Source organism: Mastigoproctus giganteus, chromosome 9 (genome assembly GCF_048544385.1).
Source record: "Mastigoproctus giganteus isolate SK-2022 chromosome 9, ASM4854438v1, whole genome shotgun sequence".
Lineage (NCBI taxonomy): Eukaryota > Metazoa > Arthropoda > Arachnida > Uropygi > Thelyphonidae > Mastigoproctus > Mastigoproctus giganteus.
This window is the reverse complement of record NC_143583.1, coordinates 154,609,633-154,628,528: the sequence shown is the minus strand read 5'-3', so window position 1 is coordinate 154,628,528 and position 18,896 is coordinate 154,609,633. Positions and strand designations below refer to the sequence as shown.

Here is an 18,896-nt window from a genome sequence, read left to right as displayed (position 1 = left end):
TCCATTTATTAGGTAATTGCTCATCCAAAACATTTCTAGTAACATAGCTAAAATTAGGCAGAGCACTTGTGTAAATCACGTGTGACGAATGCCATCAAGTGTAACTTCATATAACAACTCATTTAAATGTTCTCTTAAAAAATTGCAGTAGGATGCTCCTGTTAATTTTCTAGGCAGAACAATAGGCCTGATAAAATTGTTGCCAATTATTCCTGCCCATACATTCATGCTGAATGTTGCTGGTGTCTTGATTGAACAGTGGCATGGGGATTTTCATTAGCCCATCGATGAGCACTGTTAAAATTGATCACACCGTCCCTAGTAAATCCAGCTTAATCAGTAAACAACAAACACAGCGATAGGAAATACCGATCATGAGCACACAGCTGCAGACATCAAGTACAAAAAGCTTCTCATGGCAAGGAGTCAACTTTACTGAGTCCTCTCTGAAGATGATGTGGATTAAGCTTTTTGTCTGGTAAAATCCTCCACACAATCATATGTCCCACATTTGCTGCTATTTTCATCTTTCGGATGCTGTCACTGTTATTTTTTTGTGTGATCTGTTCTTCCAAATCAACAGTTCTGGTGCTGATTTGTCTACCACCATCTGAAACCCATTTTCTACATGAACCAGTTTCTGCAAGGCATTCATGCATTCTCTGAAAGGTCTTATTTGGCACATGATGATTAGGGAAGTTTTCTGCATACAAACATAGCCCTGGCTGCATTGTATCTAGCAAGTCCATACATGAGATTCATGTCTACCATCCTGGGGGCTCACATGTGGTGGGTATGGACTTGGCACACCCAGGGTCCTCAGCTGGATATCATCATTCTTCTCTTTCTTGGTGATTCCCTTCTACTTCTCTCTCTCTCTCTCAGGGTAACTCAGGAATTTTTTTTTTTTTTTTGGCTGGTGGAGCATAAGCCTCAGGCTTCCTTGCACCGTATACTACTACTAATAATAATAATCACTCAATTTGAATAAAACTCCATTAACATAGCAAATACACAGTATCAAAACGTTAGTAACAAGCTCATTAAGCATTGTTTGTAAATGGTTGAATGGAGCCAGCTATGCTAACTCAGTTTGTGGAAAGAGTTGCTTGAACACAAAAATGGCTGCAACATCGGAAACAAAGCGAAATCAGACCTATGTTTATGTAAATTTTTTAATTGTTTTTAGGTCCTAAAGCTATCCCTGAAGTTGGTCCCACATGTTGTGATACTCACTGTATACATTTATGCTGAGTGATCACTGAATTATAACCGCCTACCTAATACCGTGTTGGGCCACCATTCGAACAGATAACAGCTGCTACTCACCTAGACATTGACTCCACTGGATGTCTGAAGATGTCTGTAGAGATCTGCAGAATTGCTGCCTGCAAGACTTTCCACAGTGTTGAAATAGATGATGGTTGCGTGTCCATATGCCTCACTTTCCATTCCAAAACATCCTACGGATGTTCAATTGGATTGAGGTCAGGCGAATTTGGAGGCTGTGTGTGCTGGTTCATACCCAACTAGGTTCCTAGTTCTCGCCAGCAAAACATGTCCCGTATTATGCAACCACTGCCACTTGCCTGAATAGTGGGCACCATGGGTCCATGGACTTGTGTTGCTTGAGCCACATACCTTATCTGACCAGCACACTCGTTTTGAGTCCTCCAGTGTCCAACCAGCATGTTGTTGACACCACAGCATTTGCTGTTGACATTGAGCAGTGGCAAGAAGAGAGAGAGAGAGAGAGAGAGAGAGAGAGAGAGAGAGAGAGAGAGAGAGTGTCTCTTGGATCGTCTACCCTAGTAACCCATATGTCTGAGTGTGTGGCACATCATTTAGGATAATATTCTTGCATTCCCCCATATTGTATTGTGATGCAAACTATCTCACAGTGACCTGCCATTGAGCCCATACAACTTGCTGCACCCTTTGCTTACCACAAACATCCACCTTGGGTAATTCTTTACAGTTCTGTCAGTGGGATATGGTTTGGCCTGTTCAATACCATTACCACAGTGGGCAGTGAACAACTAAGATATGCTGCAGTGAACAACTGTTTGTTTTGTTTGTTATTTGGTTTTTAGGAGCATTAGCAACTAAGGCCATATTGTTCTGGGGATATGCGGTGGTCATTCCCTGACCTTTCCGCATCCTTCATATTTGGTGATCATGGGCTCGAACCTTGGTCTAATCAAGAAGCGTGTGCTACTCACTGCTGCTCCTGCTAACCTGGCTATGGAGGCGCCAGTGAACAACTAAGACACGCATCAGGTGCATCCACATTTCCAATGTGGATGCACCTGATGTTTTTACTATGTCCCATAACTTCTACTTTATTATTTTGACTTGCATGACCAGATAAAAGTTACCACTGCTGCAGCGTAGAAGGGTGTTTGGTTTTTTATACTGCACACTATGTGGCATAGTCCATTATGTATAGGGTAGTCATAATTCAGTGATCATTCAGTGTGTGTGCAAACACATACAGTGATTCCAGTTATTTTGGCCACTGGTTAATTGGGGTAGCCGTTTATTTGGGGCAAATCTTAAGAATTAGAACCCAATTGAGAAAATATCCAGAGTTTACTTCGCTTAATTGGGACAACATGCCGTTTAAACGGGGCAGGAGACCGCAGCACTGGAGATTACCCTACGATTGTCTCCGACCATACCACGTGGTTCGGTCAGATTTCTGGAGGTCACACCATAGAACAATAAAAACAATTAGCAGTCACCTGTTTATTGGGTTTTTCTGTTAGTGCAATCTATCATAAATGGATAGTAAACTCGATCTTATTGAATTTGCAATAATACCGACAGCTGGAATTCTGTGGGTTACTATAATGAAATGTGCTTACACTTCCATGGAATCTTCAATCATATAAAAAAATTAATTTTCAGAATCTTCTCTTCATTCCTATTTTTAAAGCTTCGTAACTTATTACTCTGTTCTCACTTGCGCTTATCGTGTTACAATTTGTGTGTGTGCCTTGTTCTTTGTTATTAATTGCTTATCTTTTTACTGTTTTAAATTCATCCACAAATGTCAGTGAACAGAAATGTCATCTAGTTAGTATGTACATATTACAGTACATATTAATTATTCCGATTATCACGTATATTCTCCCGATTTTCACGTATCATTTAATTTTTTTAATTGGTAAGGTAATAAAGGGTAAATTTGTGCTTAATATAACTTAATATTTATAGCTTGTGGATAATATTCCTCCTATTTTTGTAATTAGAATCACTGTTTAATAGAATTAAAATACAATTCACAAACGTGATCACAATGACTGGTGCTTAATACACATCGTATAGTGAACGGTACTTTACTATAGAGACTCCATCATAATGTGATTTAATTGTACAGTGAACCAATTGTAAAGTGGGGGTCCACTGTATTTTTAACTTTTTTTACGTGAAACTTCAGATAATTATGGCAGCCACTTAATCGAGCCAAAATGCACTAGTCCTGATAAAAGGTGCCTCCGTAGCCAGGTGGGAAGGAGCAGCAGTGCGTAGCACACGCTTCTTGATTAGACCGAGGTTCGAGCCCATGACCACCAAATTTGGAGGATGCGGAAAGGTCAGGGAATGACCACCACATATCCCCGGATCAATATTGCCTTAGCTGCTAATGCTCCTAAAAACCAAATAACAAACACAACAAACAGCTTCTTGATTAGACCGGGGTTCGAGCCCGTCACCACCAAATACAGAGGATGTGGAAAGGTCAGGTCAGGTTTTTAGGAGCTAATGCTCCTAAAAACCAAATAACAACAACAACAACTAGTTCTGATGTGTCACAAATAACCAGAATCGACTATGTGTGTGTATATATATATATATATAGATATACACACACACACACACACACACACACACACACACACACACACACACACACACACACACACACACACACACACACATAGAGAGTGAGAGAGAGAATAACTAGTTATACTCTAGTCTCTAGAAAATTAATGTGTGCTGGTCAATTCATTGATTATATTGATTATTATAATGTAATAATAAATAATCATTGATTATTAAATTACATGTTATGTTCAAGTCTATAACAATAGTGTAGCTTGAGCTTTGATGGCCAGGACCTGGTCACACTGTAGCAAAGGAACTGACAGAACACTAGAAATAAATACAGTGGAGATATCTATGCATATGTGGTTTCCCAAATTGGATCCTTTACAAATGTGAAGCCTTGTTTTCCAGGACCCAGAAAAGGAGTGCCTGACCATTGTCAACCAGTGTGGCTTATATTCCATTTTATTCTTAATATTGCAAAAAACAGCCAAATAAAAAAGAAAAAAAAAAAAGAAGTAAACTTGACTATAAAAAAAAAAGGTAACCTGCAGCCATTATCAATCCACATTTATATTGAGGGGCCATAATCTGCCATGCTGGTCCAATGCAGGTTGCAAGATTGACCGTATTTAGCAGTCAGGGGCTTGAACCTCAGTCTACTCTTGAGGTGTATAAAGCCTTGAATGGTTGCTGATGGGATTCTTCTTCTTGCTCAGAATAATCACCTGAGAGGGCTAAATTCAAATTGAGGAAAGACAGATGTAGGATAGATGTGCGGAAGTCCGCCTTTAGCCAGTGGGTACTTGGTTGGTGGAACAGACTTCCATCCCTTGTTGTGGAAGTTAATAGCCTAAATAAATTTAAGGCTGAGATGGACAGGTATTTGGAATGAAAGGGATGGGTGAAATGGGAGCTCTTTTTTTTTTTTTTTTTGGCTGATGCTGCATAAGCTTGCGTTCTTGCATCATATGCCTCTGATTGATTTTGATTTGGTAGTTGTTGGCGCATTGGCTTCTGTGGCCATATTGCACCTCCCAAGGTTTTTGCAGTACTTTGATCCAAGCCCGAGGCGGGAATCGAACCCGCGACCTTTGGGTTGCCGGGCAGGTACTTTACCCACTCGGCTAGCCCGGTCGGCCATATGCCTCTGCTAATGCTAATACTCAAAGAGCCAATGCTACTACACTCCTGCTCCTGACCACTAGGCTATATTTCTCACAATGTCGAAATGTTCAGGACTGGTGCCATTTATAAAATTAACTGTTTAGAGTGTGGTGCAAGTGATATTGGCAGGGCCATGATATACCTGTTTAAATATAATTTCACACTACATGTTCTTGGCCAGATACATGATCTACAACATGTAATATAACGGTATATTTAAGTAGGTTGCCAAATTTGAGCTAATGAACTGAGGAAGGCAAGAGTATCAATAGTGAGTGTCCAGGTGTCAAAAGCCTATCATATATTTTATTATATTTTGTATATTAGTACATTTTAATACTAATAGTATATTTCAGAGGTTTCAAAAGCATGGGTACACCCCTCCCTTTAGGGAGGCATACTTGTTTTTTTGTGTGGGGGTTGTTTTTATGAAGCACTTTTTAATGAAATATGGACAAACCATCCCACTCATCCAGGTACAAAGTTTTATTTATTTATTGATATTATTAATTTTTTATTTCTCTGAGATTAAATGTATTGAAGTATATATTAATTTATAAAAGAATGTATATTCATAGCTAAATTTTAAGTCAAATCTGTTTATTTTAAAGATCTATTATCTTTAATTAGTTTCTCAATGCCTAGAAATATTCAACAACGGAATCTGCTTTAGACTCAGAAATACAGATATTAACCAGTAGATTCTTAAACTGGGGTTACCCCCTTGCTACAATAAACTGAATTAGAGTATAAGCTAAGGATAGGATACAAAAAACTACACCAACCAACAATAGTAACGTCAAAAAATACTTTATTTCTGTCCCATACATTGAACAGTGACACAAGCAGCTTAACAGATTCTTTAAAGATACCAAATTTAAGATTGTGGCCAGACCGATACGGAAATTACATGCTATACTGAACAATTCCATAGTCTTTTCCTCTTTCACAACACAAATAAATGACTTTTTTGAGAAATATTGAAGGGTATACAATATTTCTTGCAGTGATTGCGACTTATCTTACCAAAGATCTATATGATTCCTGCTGAATATTCGAGTAAAGCAGCAGGAGTCCTCAGTACGTACTTCTTGTTCAATAGCATCAGAATTAGCCTTTCATACCATTAACAAAAACCATACATTTTTATTTAACGAGGCCAGAATACTTAGTATCCAATGTATTTTGCAGAAACCATTGAAATTAAATTACATGAGAATTCCATTAACATTCAGCATTCATATCTAATCTCTGATTCGTGGTCTTTTGCCCACATGCACGAAGACAAATAATCACAGCCTTTCACGCTCATGCGCGAGGACAAATAATCTATATTTAAGATCCAAGCTCACATACTCTGTAATTTCCATTCCTATGATCACAAAATATGGTTGAAAAGCACTGTCAGCTTCAGGAAGGAAAATAGTTTTTCAAAATTTACGCTTAACTTTTTAAATTAATTTTTTAATTGTTTTTTGAAATTTTAATTAATTTTTTAATTGTTTTTTGAAATTTTAATTAATTTTTTTATTGTTTTCAGTTGATTTTTCTGTAATCATTTTGCGTCAATCTTTTATTCGTTTTAATTTCTGGAGAATATACGGAAGGGTTCTATGTATCATATTGAGGTAAATTTCTCTTATTCTTCTACAAATATTGATATCAACGTAGAATGTATTGAGCATCATAGCTCTGTTATATACTATTTTAAAAGTATATATTAATTTAGTATATTTTAATTGTACAGAGTTTTATAGTTTTTATTTGACATATTTTATTTATGCAATTTATATGAACAGCCAATTAAGTCAATACAGTAAAGAGTTTTTAAATGTGATTTGGTTGGTATAGGACAGAATTGTTATGTAACTCAGAAATAATTTAACTGGAGAGAGGGCATGCAACAAGAATGAACCAAGGCAAGTTCTTAATTTCCAGAGGTGATTCTGAAGGTGATTATTCTATTATATGATTGATGACTTTTGAGGTTATGATGAACGTCGTGGTAAGATCCAATATTCCTTACATTTCGAGGGTACAGCTCTAAAACGGTGTTCACAGGCCGGCCGCTAGTTAGTACACCGGACCAAACCTATTGGTAACTCTCTAGGAGGCTTCTGGATCAGCTAGTGTATAATCTTGCTACCTCTACTCTGCTAGGTAGTGACTGGAGGGAGTCCGAGTAGTGTGTATGCGGGGAGCATTGTCGAGGCCACATTATGTCAAGGATCTGGGTATATTCTTACCACGTGTACGCCATATCCAAAAATTTAATTACTTCATACAGCATGTCCCACCCACTTTTTCTTACCATTGAATACACCATGAATTGTCAAACTAATAGAGCAAGCTTATCTGTGAAAAGATCTAAACCTCCCAAGCACTTCCTAATTCATTTCACAAATATACGTAGTCTCAATTCTAATCTCAACGATGTCCATTTCCACTTGCAGTCTGCCAAACCCCATGTACTTTTTCTGACAGAATCTCAGTTATCGGTTGATTCAACTACTGCTCATCTCAGATACCCAAATTATTCGCTGTATGATTCCTTTCGCCTCAAAGGTGGTACTTGTGCATATGTCCATTCTGATATTCCCTGTCAGAGACTTGGCAATTTGGAATCTCCTCTCTTTGATCTTCTCTGGCTTAAAATCTCTCTACCTCATTGTGTCAAATTCATCTGTTGTCTCTACCGTTCTCCCAGCTCAGCTAATCACTTGGAGCTCTTTGACTTTCTCTCTTTGCAACTTGACTTTCTCCAGTCCAACTTTCCTAACAGTGAGGTAATTTTCCTTGGTGATTTTAATGTTCACAACTCCACCTGGCTTCCGTTTTCTAGTCACACCGACCCAGCAGGTCGAGATGCTGAGGCTTTTGCAATTACTAATGACCTAGCACAGATTGTTCATTTACCTACAAGAATACTGGACAATCCTAATCATACAGCCAATAAGCTTGATCTTTTTCTCACAAACAACCCTTCTAAGTACACGTTCGAAGTGAGAGCTCCTTTAGGCACTTCAGATCACAACTTGGTAATTGTCTCTTCTCCAATGGAACCTTTATCTCATGGCAATTCCCAACCTCGTGTTGTTTGGCATTACAAGAATGCAAAATGGGATGACCTGCAAGACTTCTTTTCTTCTTTTCCTTGGTCGGATTACTGTTTCAAAACTTCTGATGTCAATGTTTGCTCAGATCGTGTCAGTGAAATTATTCTTGCAGGAATGGAATCCTTTATCCCACACTCCACTTTAAAATCTCATCCTTTATCTAAACCTTGGTTTTCCAATAAATGTGCTAAGGCTGTTCAAGAGAAGAATGTTGCATATCGTAATTGGCTTGTTTCTAATTCTTCAGTGTCATTTTCTGCCTACACCAAATCTCGCAACAATTGTAAAGCAGTTATTAATCAGTCCAAACTAGAGTTTGAACAGGCTAAGAGTAGAAAACCTGCTTCTTGCCCTAATGGTAGCCGAGCATTCTGGTCTCTTGCCAAAGCTATTGGCCGGAACTTTTGCCCATCTCTGCTCCTACCTCTGTCCAAACCAGATGGTTCTGTCGTCACTTCAGCCAAGGATAAAGCTGACCTGCTAGCATCCCATTTTTCTTCCAGCTCATGTATTAATGATCTTGGTAAAACACCTCCCACCATTCCCAACACGCTCCATTCAATGCCTCCTGTGGTCTTCTGTCAAAAGGATATCAGAAGGATTTTGATGAATCTTGATGCTAAGAAAGCACCAGGTCCTGATGGTATTTCTCCACTTGTTCTCAAAACCTGTGCTCCTGAACTTACTCCTATTCTTTGCCGCCTTTTTTCACTTCCTTATTCCAAAGGTGTTTTTCCTTCTGCTTGGAAATTTGCTCATATCCAGCCAGTTCCTAAAAAGGGTGACAAATCCCTTCCATCCAATTATTGTCCCATTGCAATTACTTCTACTCTTTCTAAAGTAATGGAGAAATCAATTAACCGCCAACTCTTAAACTACCTAGAAACCTTCCGTCTGATCAACGATCGCCAGTATGGATTCCGTCAATGTCGATACACTGGTGATATTCTGGCTTATGTTACCCATTTATGGACTAATTCAATGGAAAGGTTCGGTGAAACACAAGTAGTTGCCCTTGACATCTCAAAGGCTTTTGATTGTGTTTGGCATAAAGGTCTTCTAAACAAGCTTCCATCTTATGGTTTGCCAACTGTTTTTAGTAATTGGTTATCCAGTTTTCTCTCTGATCGCTCCCTGAGGATGATGGTAAATGGCTCTCTGTCTTCTAACTTCTCCACTAATGCCTGTGTCCGCCAAGGTTCAGTTCTTTCCCCCACTCTTTTCCTCTTGTATATTAATGACCTTCTTCCATTGACTGGAAATCCTATCCATAGTTTTGCCGATGATAGCACATTGCATTCCACTTTCCATTTTGAGAAACCTTGTCCTGCTCAATCAGCTTCAACTTCTCGAAAATCTGCTACCAATTCCTTAAATGCCGATCTTCAGGTAATTCTCCAGTGGGGCAAAGACAACTTAGTTGACTTCAACCCTTCTAAAACTCAGTCTTGTCTTATATCTTGCAAAAAGGATTCTTCTGCTCCTATGCTTATCTTTAGTGACACTCTGATTTCTAGGCAAAATGATATATCTCTTTTGGGGATTACCCTGACTTCTAATCTCTCTTTGCACAAGCACATTACAAATATTGCTTCCTCTGCATCTAAAAAACTTGGTTTTCTCTTTCGCTCTCGGCGTTACTTTTCTTCCAAACAGCTGCTCACTCTGTATAAATCGCAAATCCGCCCTGCCATGGAATATTGTTCCCACATCTGGGGGTGCTGCCCCTAAAACCTCTCTCAGGCTTCTTGCTTCCATTCAGAAGAGGGCAGTTAGGTTAATTAATGATTCATCTCTCCACTCACTTTGTCATAGACATACTGTTTCTGCTGCATGCCTCTTCTACAGATACTTCCATGGGCACTGTTCTTCTGAATTGGCTTCTATAATTCCCACTCTCTCTTTCAAAACAGTCCGAACACGTGCCGCCACCAGCCAACATCCATTTACTGTCCAACTTCAAACCCACAGAACCAACTTTTCATCTTCCTCATTTATTCATTCAACTGCCGTTTTCTGGAACAACCTTCCTTCATACGTATTTCCTGAAAATTACAATCTACAGAAGTTCAAGTCCAGTGTCAACAAATATCTTCTTTCGTCCTCTCAACCTCCCACCCAAGCACGGTACTAAGTACTATAGGTTCTAATACCTCTCGTGTTTGGGGTTCACATAAAAAAAATATATATATATATAAAGCAGTATATAATGAAAGCACCTTTGGATTCAGGGAAAGTCCATCTTGATTGGAGAATGCACAAACATCTTTCCTATTCAATTACAGCCCTGTAAGCAATTACAGACCTTCTGTGGCTATGAGGTTCAATGCCCAGCATTGAACCTCAGTTGTGAGCCCATGAGATTCAGTGCTGGGCTATTATTTTCATCTGGTAGTTGACTAGTTGGCAAGGTGGCTAATGCTACAAACCTTGGTATGTTTTTTCAACAAGGCTTATATAGATCATATAGATGGAGGTGAAAAATGGCAGCTGAGGTATAATCCTGGAAAGTGCCAGGTTTTGCATCTGGGTAGAAGTAATCCTAGAGTAATAGAGCCAAACTCAAGATAGTTGATGACAGAAAGAACTGGGGATAGCTATATGTGTTATATAAAGTTCTCTCAATGGTGCAGCAGATAGGCTGTATATCACAGAGAAAACCACAAACTGTTAGGGCAGCTTGTGTGGTTTTCTGTGATTTACAGGACCATCGATATACTAGTAGAGACAAAGAGGTGGTTATTCCATTATATAAAGCAATAGTTAAGTTGTACTTGGAATAATCACAGAGAATCAGAAAGAAAGAAAGAAAGAGAGAGGGGGAGAGTTTAGAATGCAGTCAGAGTGATGACTAATGGGATAAACTCCTACCTACCTACTGTTTTGTAGTCTGAAATTTTATCTATATCTATATTTAAAGGAGGAATGGACTGCTACTTGAAAGAAATATGAAAATAAAGAGAGGTAAGGCAAAATTGGTTACACTCAGTATTTTATTTTATCTTATTTTTTTGGCTGATGCTACTTAATCTTGCTTCTATCCATTTTGCAGTACTAAGTTCTATCTTAAAATAGTTTAATAAATGACATATCTGTATGTGTGTAATATTAACTTACCTGAGCACCATTATCAACATTCCAAATCCGTCTATTGCCATCACAACATTTTGTATACCACAGGCTCCACAAGAGTGAAATATGAGCTGGATCTGATGCAAGGTTAGCTTGAAATACTGACAGACAGAATTCCAATCCATAACTAAAAAATGGAGTAATCTGCTGTTATTCAAAAATAATATTAGTAAAAAATATAAAGTTATTTAAAGTTTTCTTAATTATGCCCTTACAACATACTGTAGTGTGTTTATTTTACACAATAGAGGGAAATGTTTTTTTTTTGCTTTCAGGCATTGTTTTATTTCATCAAAATCCACTTATTGGTTTTAGTATAATAAATATTTTAAATTGGTAGAAAAGAACTGTATACTACATGAAATTAAAACCAAGATTTATTACTATTTAGTTACAAAGAGCTAGTATAACTTAATCTATTATCACAGACGTTTTGCTGATACAAATCCTATTCCATTTCTTTTGTATGAATTGGAAAGAGAAGCATAAATTATTTTTTTAATTCTCTCTCTCTGATAAAATGTAAAAATGTCTTCATTTTTACTTTTCATTTGCCTTTGAGGGCTGTCACCGCACCAAGTCACCCTATACTTTTGCCACTACTATACTTGTAGGGTGATATTCACTTCGTGTAAAAGGCTGTTTCCTTTTTTTTTTAGTGTACGCTCGTTGACGCCGCGCTAGGGAAAACAGTAGTTGAAACACTGTGCCATCTTTATGAGTCCGGCTGATTCACAGCAAGAGATCGTTACTTGATCGGATCGGATGAACATCGTAGAGGTAGTGTTTATAAAACTGTGAGAAAGTATATGACTTTTGTCAGAAAGAACTGAGTAATGTCAATTAAGGAACATACTTTTGGATGAAATCTGAACCTGATAACTATGGGGTGATTGCTGTCTGGAAATTCCTTATGTAGGAACGAACAGACTTTAGACCTAGTGACTACCGCTGGACAGTCTGGAAATGCCATCCCATGCAGATGTGAGGTTCCTCTTTCTCCTCATAAATTCCATTTTTTTATTGGGTCAGGTCTCTGAAATAACAGTCCCTGGGATTTTCTTTTCCCCACAAAATTAGCCTTTTGACCAATAGAAAGATTGGAAACTCAAAAGAGGGGGGGGACATACATATATGCAGATGGGAGACAAAGAAAGGAGAGAAAAAAGAGCACGGATGCAGAGAGACAGGACAGAGACAGACAGAAGAAAAACTAGGAGAAAAATCTGAAGAGAGACGAATGCTGAGGAAGCTTTTTTTTTTTAGGCTATCTGACCATAAGAGACGTCTCATGAATCTTGTGCCACTTGCTCCTGCTCTCAACTGCCAACCCCTGAACATACCAAGAAGTATTCTGGTAAATCTCACCCTATGTTTGTAATACGATAGCTAGCAGAACGAAAGTGTCGAACATTAAGACCTAACCCCTTATTTACTGAAGTCCATTGACAAACAACCCTCCTCCTAGGTACACACTATGGTAGCATCTATTTTATCACACTTAGAACCTAGAATTTAAGGCTAACAAGATCCACTTGTATAAATGTAATACTATCAGTTGATTGTCAAACCTATATGGCATCCTTACACTTGTACCCAGATATTCGGATGGCGAGATGACTGTCGGCTCCAGAGAGTACGAGCAGCAGTGCCAACTAAAGGTTACACGAAGAACGCAGACAAATTTATAAATATATATATCATTATCGTATTAACCTATTGTTTATCCATTAATAAGAGATAAAGAGTTCTTATTTAACTGTTCGAAAGATACCATAACTTGATTTTTATATCTATTTGTATGCTACAATTAATAAATCATGTTTTGTTTAATCATCCTTGTCTCTTAGCCATTCTCTTGCTAAACGTTATCCACAACATGAGTTTTATATTAAAAGAACCATATTATGTGGCATTTTGAGGTCTAACTAATAGAAAGATTTCAGAATGAATAAACACAACGCTGATTTTGATGTTGCGAGTCTATTCTCCACAATTCAGAATAGATCTTGAGAACACGAGAGTGTTGTCCCAAAGTATAAACCACTAGTCATATAAAACACAGGTGTTTTCTGGAACATACGTATTAGTGATTAGACTTGCCCGGAACCTTATTGTACACACTGAATGGTGAATAATAGTAAGAGCTGATGGCCTTATTCTCCATTGGCATGATGTCCAGCAAGCAAGCACACAATAACAGAGCCCTGTGGAACAAATATCTAACAACTGACTTACAGTTATATTATATTATATATATATAAAGAAATGGTTAAATGGAAACAGACAAAACATATTTGTAAATGGGCAGTGCTCTGAATGAACTAGTATTATGAGTTGGGTCCCCAAGGGTTCTGTGCTAGGTCCCATGTTTATAATTTTCATTAGTGATATTGTGATGATATTTGATTAGTGATTTCATAGTGATGATATTACAAGTTTAATGTAAAAATTTTTGAATGAAATTAAGGCAGAAGTATTGTCATTGAGAAGCAGGGAACGTTGTTGTTACAAGCTTGAATGATGAATTATACAGCTGTCCCAAAAAATGCAACTGAGCTTTAATACTAGTAAATGCATGATTTTACATCTGGATCACAGTAATCCCAAGTTAAATTATTATCTAGAAGGGGAGGATAGCACCCTTAATGTTGCTGAAGGTGAAAAGGACCTGGGAGTTGTAATACAGTGTGATATGAAGTTCATTCAATACAGTACAGCAAAGTTGCAAAGACAGCACATAGGATGTATAGAACTTTTTATATATTTTTTTCAGTCAGTGATATATAGAATTTTTTCCGGTAGATAAAAGATGTAATTACCCCACTGTACAAATAAATGGCCAGATCACATCTTCAGTACTGTATACAGGTCTGACACTTTCATTTCAAGAACGATATTGACTTACTTAAAAGAGTATAAAGGAGGGCAACATGATTAGTTATGGATCTAAAGAGATATTCTTAAAGAAAGACAAAAAAAAAAAAAAAAAATTCTAGCTCTGTAAGATGCAAAGTTTAGAAACAAATATTTTGGAATCTGACTGAGGTGTTTATGGCCTTAAAAAGGGTGAGCAAATGTAATGATGGGGGGAGGGGGGTATTTTCTCTTTCCAGAATGATGCAAACAACAAGACAAGTTCAAGAAAGATAGCTGTAGATGGGATTTAATAAAATTTACTTTTAGTCAAAGAGTAATCGGCGGCTGAAATAAGTTGACACGTAGACTTGCAGAATCAGAAAGATTATGTAGATATAAAATGGCATTAGACAAATACTTGGAAGTAGACAAAATACAAAACTGTGTAGGGATTTGATATTTATTTTACACATTAAATAAAAAATATCTAGTTAGAAAAATGAAAGAAATTTTTAATATTGAGTGTGACCCTCCCATGGGCTTTAATATCATCAATAACTTTCTGTGGGGGCACTTTCCATTAGTTTTTGCTAAGTTGAGACTAGAATCTTGCTCTGTTCCTTCAATACAGTTGTAGCTAGTTCTCTAGCCTTGTTCTTGCTCTTAATTGTCGTTCCACCTCGAGGTATTCAAACGAATTTATATCTGGGCTGTGGGCTAGATATGGCAGGTTCATCACATTGTTCTCCTCAAACTACTCTTGTATTGCCTGTGATTTGTGATACAGAACACTGTCTGTATAATGTTCTGATGAAAATATGGCTCTTCTCCAAAGAATTGTTGCCAGAATACAGGTAAGGCAGAATTGTTGTGTCACACCAATTAGCTTTATGTTTCCTCAGTGAAAATCAGTGGAACAAGTTCTAGCCATATAAAGTACCATCATACTATCACCACTGAACTTCACTGTTGGGTCAGGGTGAAACCTTTCTTTGGATTTATACCACATCCAGGTGTATTCATCTGATGCCTGGTCTGTGTTGTATGAGTCATCATTTTGCATCAGACTATTCTACTTCTGTAATGTCCAGTGCTTTCATCTACTGTACCAAAGTAGGTGGTGGTGGCACGCAGTGCTGGGAGATATTTTGGCTCTTCCACCCATTCTGTGTAGTGATTTTCTGATGGTTGTTGGTCCAGTACTTGTCCCAGTTCTGTTAACTATCTTTTGAGTCATCTCAATAAGGGTACCTTCGTGATTCCCTGTAATAGTCAGTTTTAACTGTTGATATGTTCTGTGCATCATTAATGGTGCTCTACCCAGATTGGGATAAATAGTCACATTACCTTCTATTTTTCCACTGTACTACGGTGGAAAAACAGAAAAAAGTTTACTTCGATAGCCTCTCTTTCCAAAGTTGACTCTGATAGTGTTATGCTGTGCTCCTAATATTTTTCACCATCAGTGTAGTTATGCCGTACAAGGTTCCCATGTCTCTGACTCCCTCTTAAATTGTTCATCTAATGGTAAAATAGGACTACCATCTTTATACCCTCTGTACAAAAGGAGGGCCTTACCCCTTTTATGTCGCAGTTTAGTTGGGGTATTGTGTAAACATCGAAAATCTCACTATACCAATAGCTTAAATTTTCAATGCACAATAACCTTTTTTGAATATAACTTATTCCTAACTCTGGTGCTTTCTGATGTGGTGAGAGCTTAGCAAAGAGGCAATTATCCAACGTAACAAACATTTAATATATAAAAACACATTCGTACATCATGCTTGCATCCATTAAAATAACATAAGAAAAAACATATTTATTGGTATAAGAAAGTTGATATCAGGTAGCACAGTAATTCATACTAATATTATGGTATCCTTTATATTGGTCGCTTGCCTGTACCGTTAGCATAGTGATCACACATAAGTAGCTGTTACTGCTACTTTGACTCTGCCATTAACTTTTAACATAATGCTTAGAAATGGGATATTCCAAATGTCTACTTATTGCCCATAACTTACAATAGCAATTTTAAAATCACAGCATATTAAGAATCACGAAGTATGAGAAACAAATGGGTACACTAGGAATGCACACAAAATGCTAGGAAGTAACCATTTTCTCTTAGTCGTAATTATTCCATTATTATTCCACTATGGTTTGCTTTTCATACTCATTATAAACATAGTAAAGCTCTCTTACTTACTCCTTTTCTTCTTTGTCTGTGCTAGACTCGATACCTTGGACTTCCATTGGAGAAGCTGGGCACTGGTACTCTTCTTCACTCTATGGAAAAAGCTGGGCTTTTGTCTTCTTCCTTGGCACTGGCACACACAGTAGAAGCCAGAAGCTTCTACTGACAATTATTTAATCTCTATTTCTGAATGGATGTTCAAGTGTGGGGTCAGGTCCAAAAAAAAAGTATCTGAACAAGCATAGTGGATAAGGAATTATCACATCACCCCACAAGTATTCACAAGTACATCGTCTCATAAGTACATCAAGATTGATCTCCAGCTATAACCAACAATGTAGAACTGCACAATACATAAACAAATCTTGACTATATTTTCAGAAAGGAAGGGTTATACTCAACACTGGTGGATGCTTACACAAGGCCAAAGATATTTACTTGTTCACGTGCAAGACACAGTTTTTGCCCTATGTTGCCCCTGCGTCGGCATCATCTTATACTTGTGAAGCTCTTGGATGTTTATATGTGAGCTAACTTTCCTGACCCCATCTGACCTTAACAATGGAAATCGCCTACTCTTGGTGAACATAAGCTCCAGGCTTATGTGGCACTTATGTAACTTTTTTGCCCTAGTTATAAGTGGGGTTCTTTGGCATTTTAAAATCATTGATATCTTTAAGTCATGTTTTTGAATAATCTTCACTTAATTCTGATGGTTTTCCCTTTAAACTGGTAGGTTTCAAAGATTATTGATAATTACAGGTTATAGATTATTGATAAATGGTATAGGCATTAAAAAAAGAAGGAAAACAAGCAGAATAATTATTTTAGCAAATAATAAAGGTTAATTCACATCTCATAAAGGTTAATAAAATAATAAAGGTTAATTCATGGCAATTAGGCAAGAAAGGAGTCAAATATACTCCACGTGTAACTATAGTCTCACTCTTTCTGGTATCTAGCAAATGAAAATTCAGACTATATTGCAGCCTATTACTGCACCACTTGTGAATGGATCTAGATCCTTTTCTTCGTCTATTTCACTTATTTGTCAATAAGTGTGCATATCTTTTATATCCTACTTTTTACTGGTACTGCCATCTGTCTGTCATGTGACTTTTGAAATTAACTATTACTTCTCAGGGCTGAGATGAAATATCTCAATACAAGTGGGAGAATAATGTATGTATATCTTATTATTAGTTTAATTTATTTTATTTATGACAATAAAAATGTAGTATAATTAGAAAAATATCACATAATATAAACTGATTACTAGATATCGAGAGAGTATTTAAGGAATAATTATGTTCATGTCATATCAAACTTTCTGTAGCCAGAAGTATAAATTTAGAGATTTGATTCTGTTTGATTTTTACTATATACAAGTGCTTTGCTATCATCCTATAACTTTTTTTGCATGCACAACATGTCTTTTAAAGAATTTATTATGATAAATACTTTAAATTCAACTGGCTTACAGTATGAGCTAATTTTAGAAACATACCTGGTCCAACATTCTTTCTGTAAGAATAAATAAAGTGATATATCATCCCATTCTTGAGCAAATTGGCAGTTCCAGGGTTCATCAGCAGGAATCTGTCAAAGAAGACAATTATGTGTTAAATTACCAACAAAGAAACATACCAGAAGACAATAGAAAAAGGGGAGCAGAAGAATCAAAGAAAATAACAATGAAATTAGATAAAAAAAGAGCAAAAGAGTAGCAAAATAGTATAACACAAAAGAATCTAAATCACTTAGAAATGCTTGTGTTGAAATTTTAGTTATATATTAGGTTTATGAGAAATATATTAAATAGGAAGTTTTTTCAATTAAAACAGAATTAAGGCAATAAAAAATTATTTTTGAAAAAAATTAAAAAGCTATCTTGAGCATTTATACCATATACCCCACTACTTCACCACAAAATATTCTTTTGGCTGTTGAAGGAACCAACCATTCTTGGATGGCTGTTCTGACTTCAGCATCCAAACTGAAATATCCCCTTGATTTTTTTTTTTTTTTTTTTTTCAGTAGCCTGAAAACATGAAAGTCACCTGGTGACAAATCTAAACTATATACAGAGTATTCGAGTGCTTTCCATGGCATCTTTCAAAGGAAACCCTAAAGTGAATTTTTATTGTGTGGTCATGCACTGTCATAGAGTAAAATGTCCTGGTTTCTTGCATTTGTTTCCAAGGCTTCAAATGAAATTAGATAAAAAAGAGAGAAAGAGTAGCAAAATAGTATACCACAAAAGAATCTAAATTACTTAGAAATGCTTGTGTTGAAATTTTAGTTACATATGAGTTTTATGAGAAATATATTAAATATGAAGTTTTTGCAATTAAAACAGAATTAAGGCATTAAAAAAAATCAGTTCAAAGTTTCAGCATACCATTCTGAGTTAATGTTTTTATCATTTTCTTTATCATTTATTAGCAATAGACCACAGTGGTTGAAGGAAATGGTTACCAACTTTTCCTTCAGAAATACTCTTTTTGCTATTAGGAAGGATGCTTCCACTGCATACTAGAAACTTCCTTGACCACTTTATGACAATGATTTTGAGTAGCACTCTTCAGCAT

The 18,896-nt window shown here is 36.8% G+C and overlaps 1 protein-coding gene across 1 annotated transcript in view; it reads right to left on the bottom strand.

Annotated features, from left to right (window-relative positions):
* Positions 1-18,896, bottom strand: part of LOC150080827 (amine oxidase [flavin-containing]-like) — a 238,711-nt gene that overhangs the window by 79,277 nt on the left and 140,538 nt on the right. Inside the window, exons 8-9 of the mRNA XM_090380834.1 lie at positions 17,813-17,904; positions 11,232-11,373 (exon numbers count right to left, since the gene is read on the bottom strand). Of these exons, the coding sequence (XP_090236960.1) occupies positions 11,232-11,373; positions 17,813-17,904 (234 nt within the window). The remainder of the gene's footprint in view (positions 1-11,231; positions 11,374-17,812; positions 17,905-18,896) is intronic.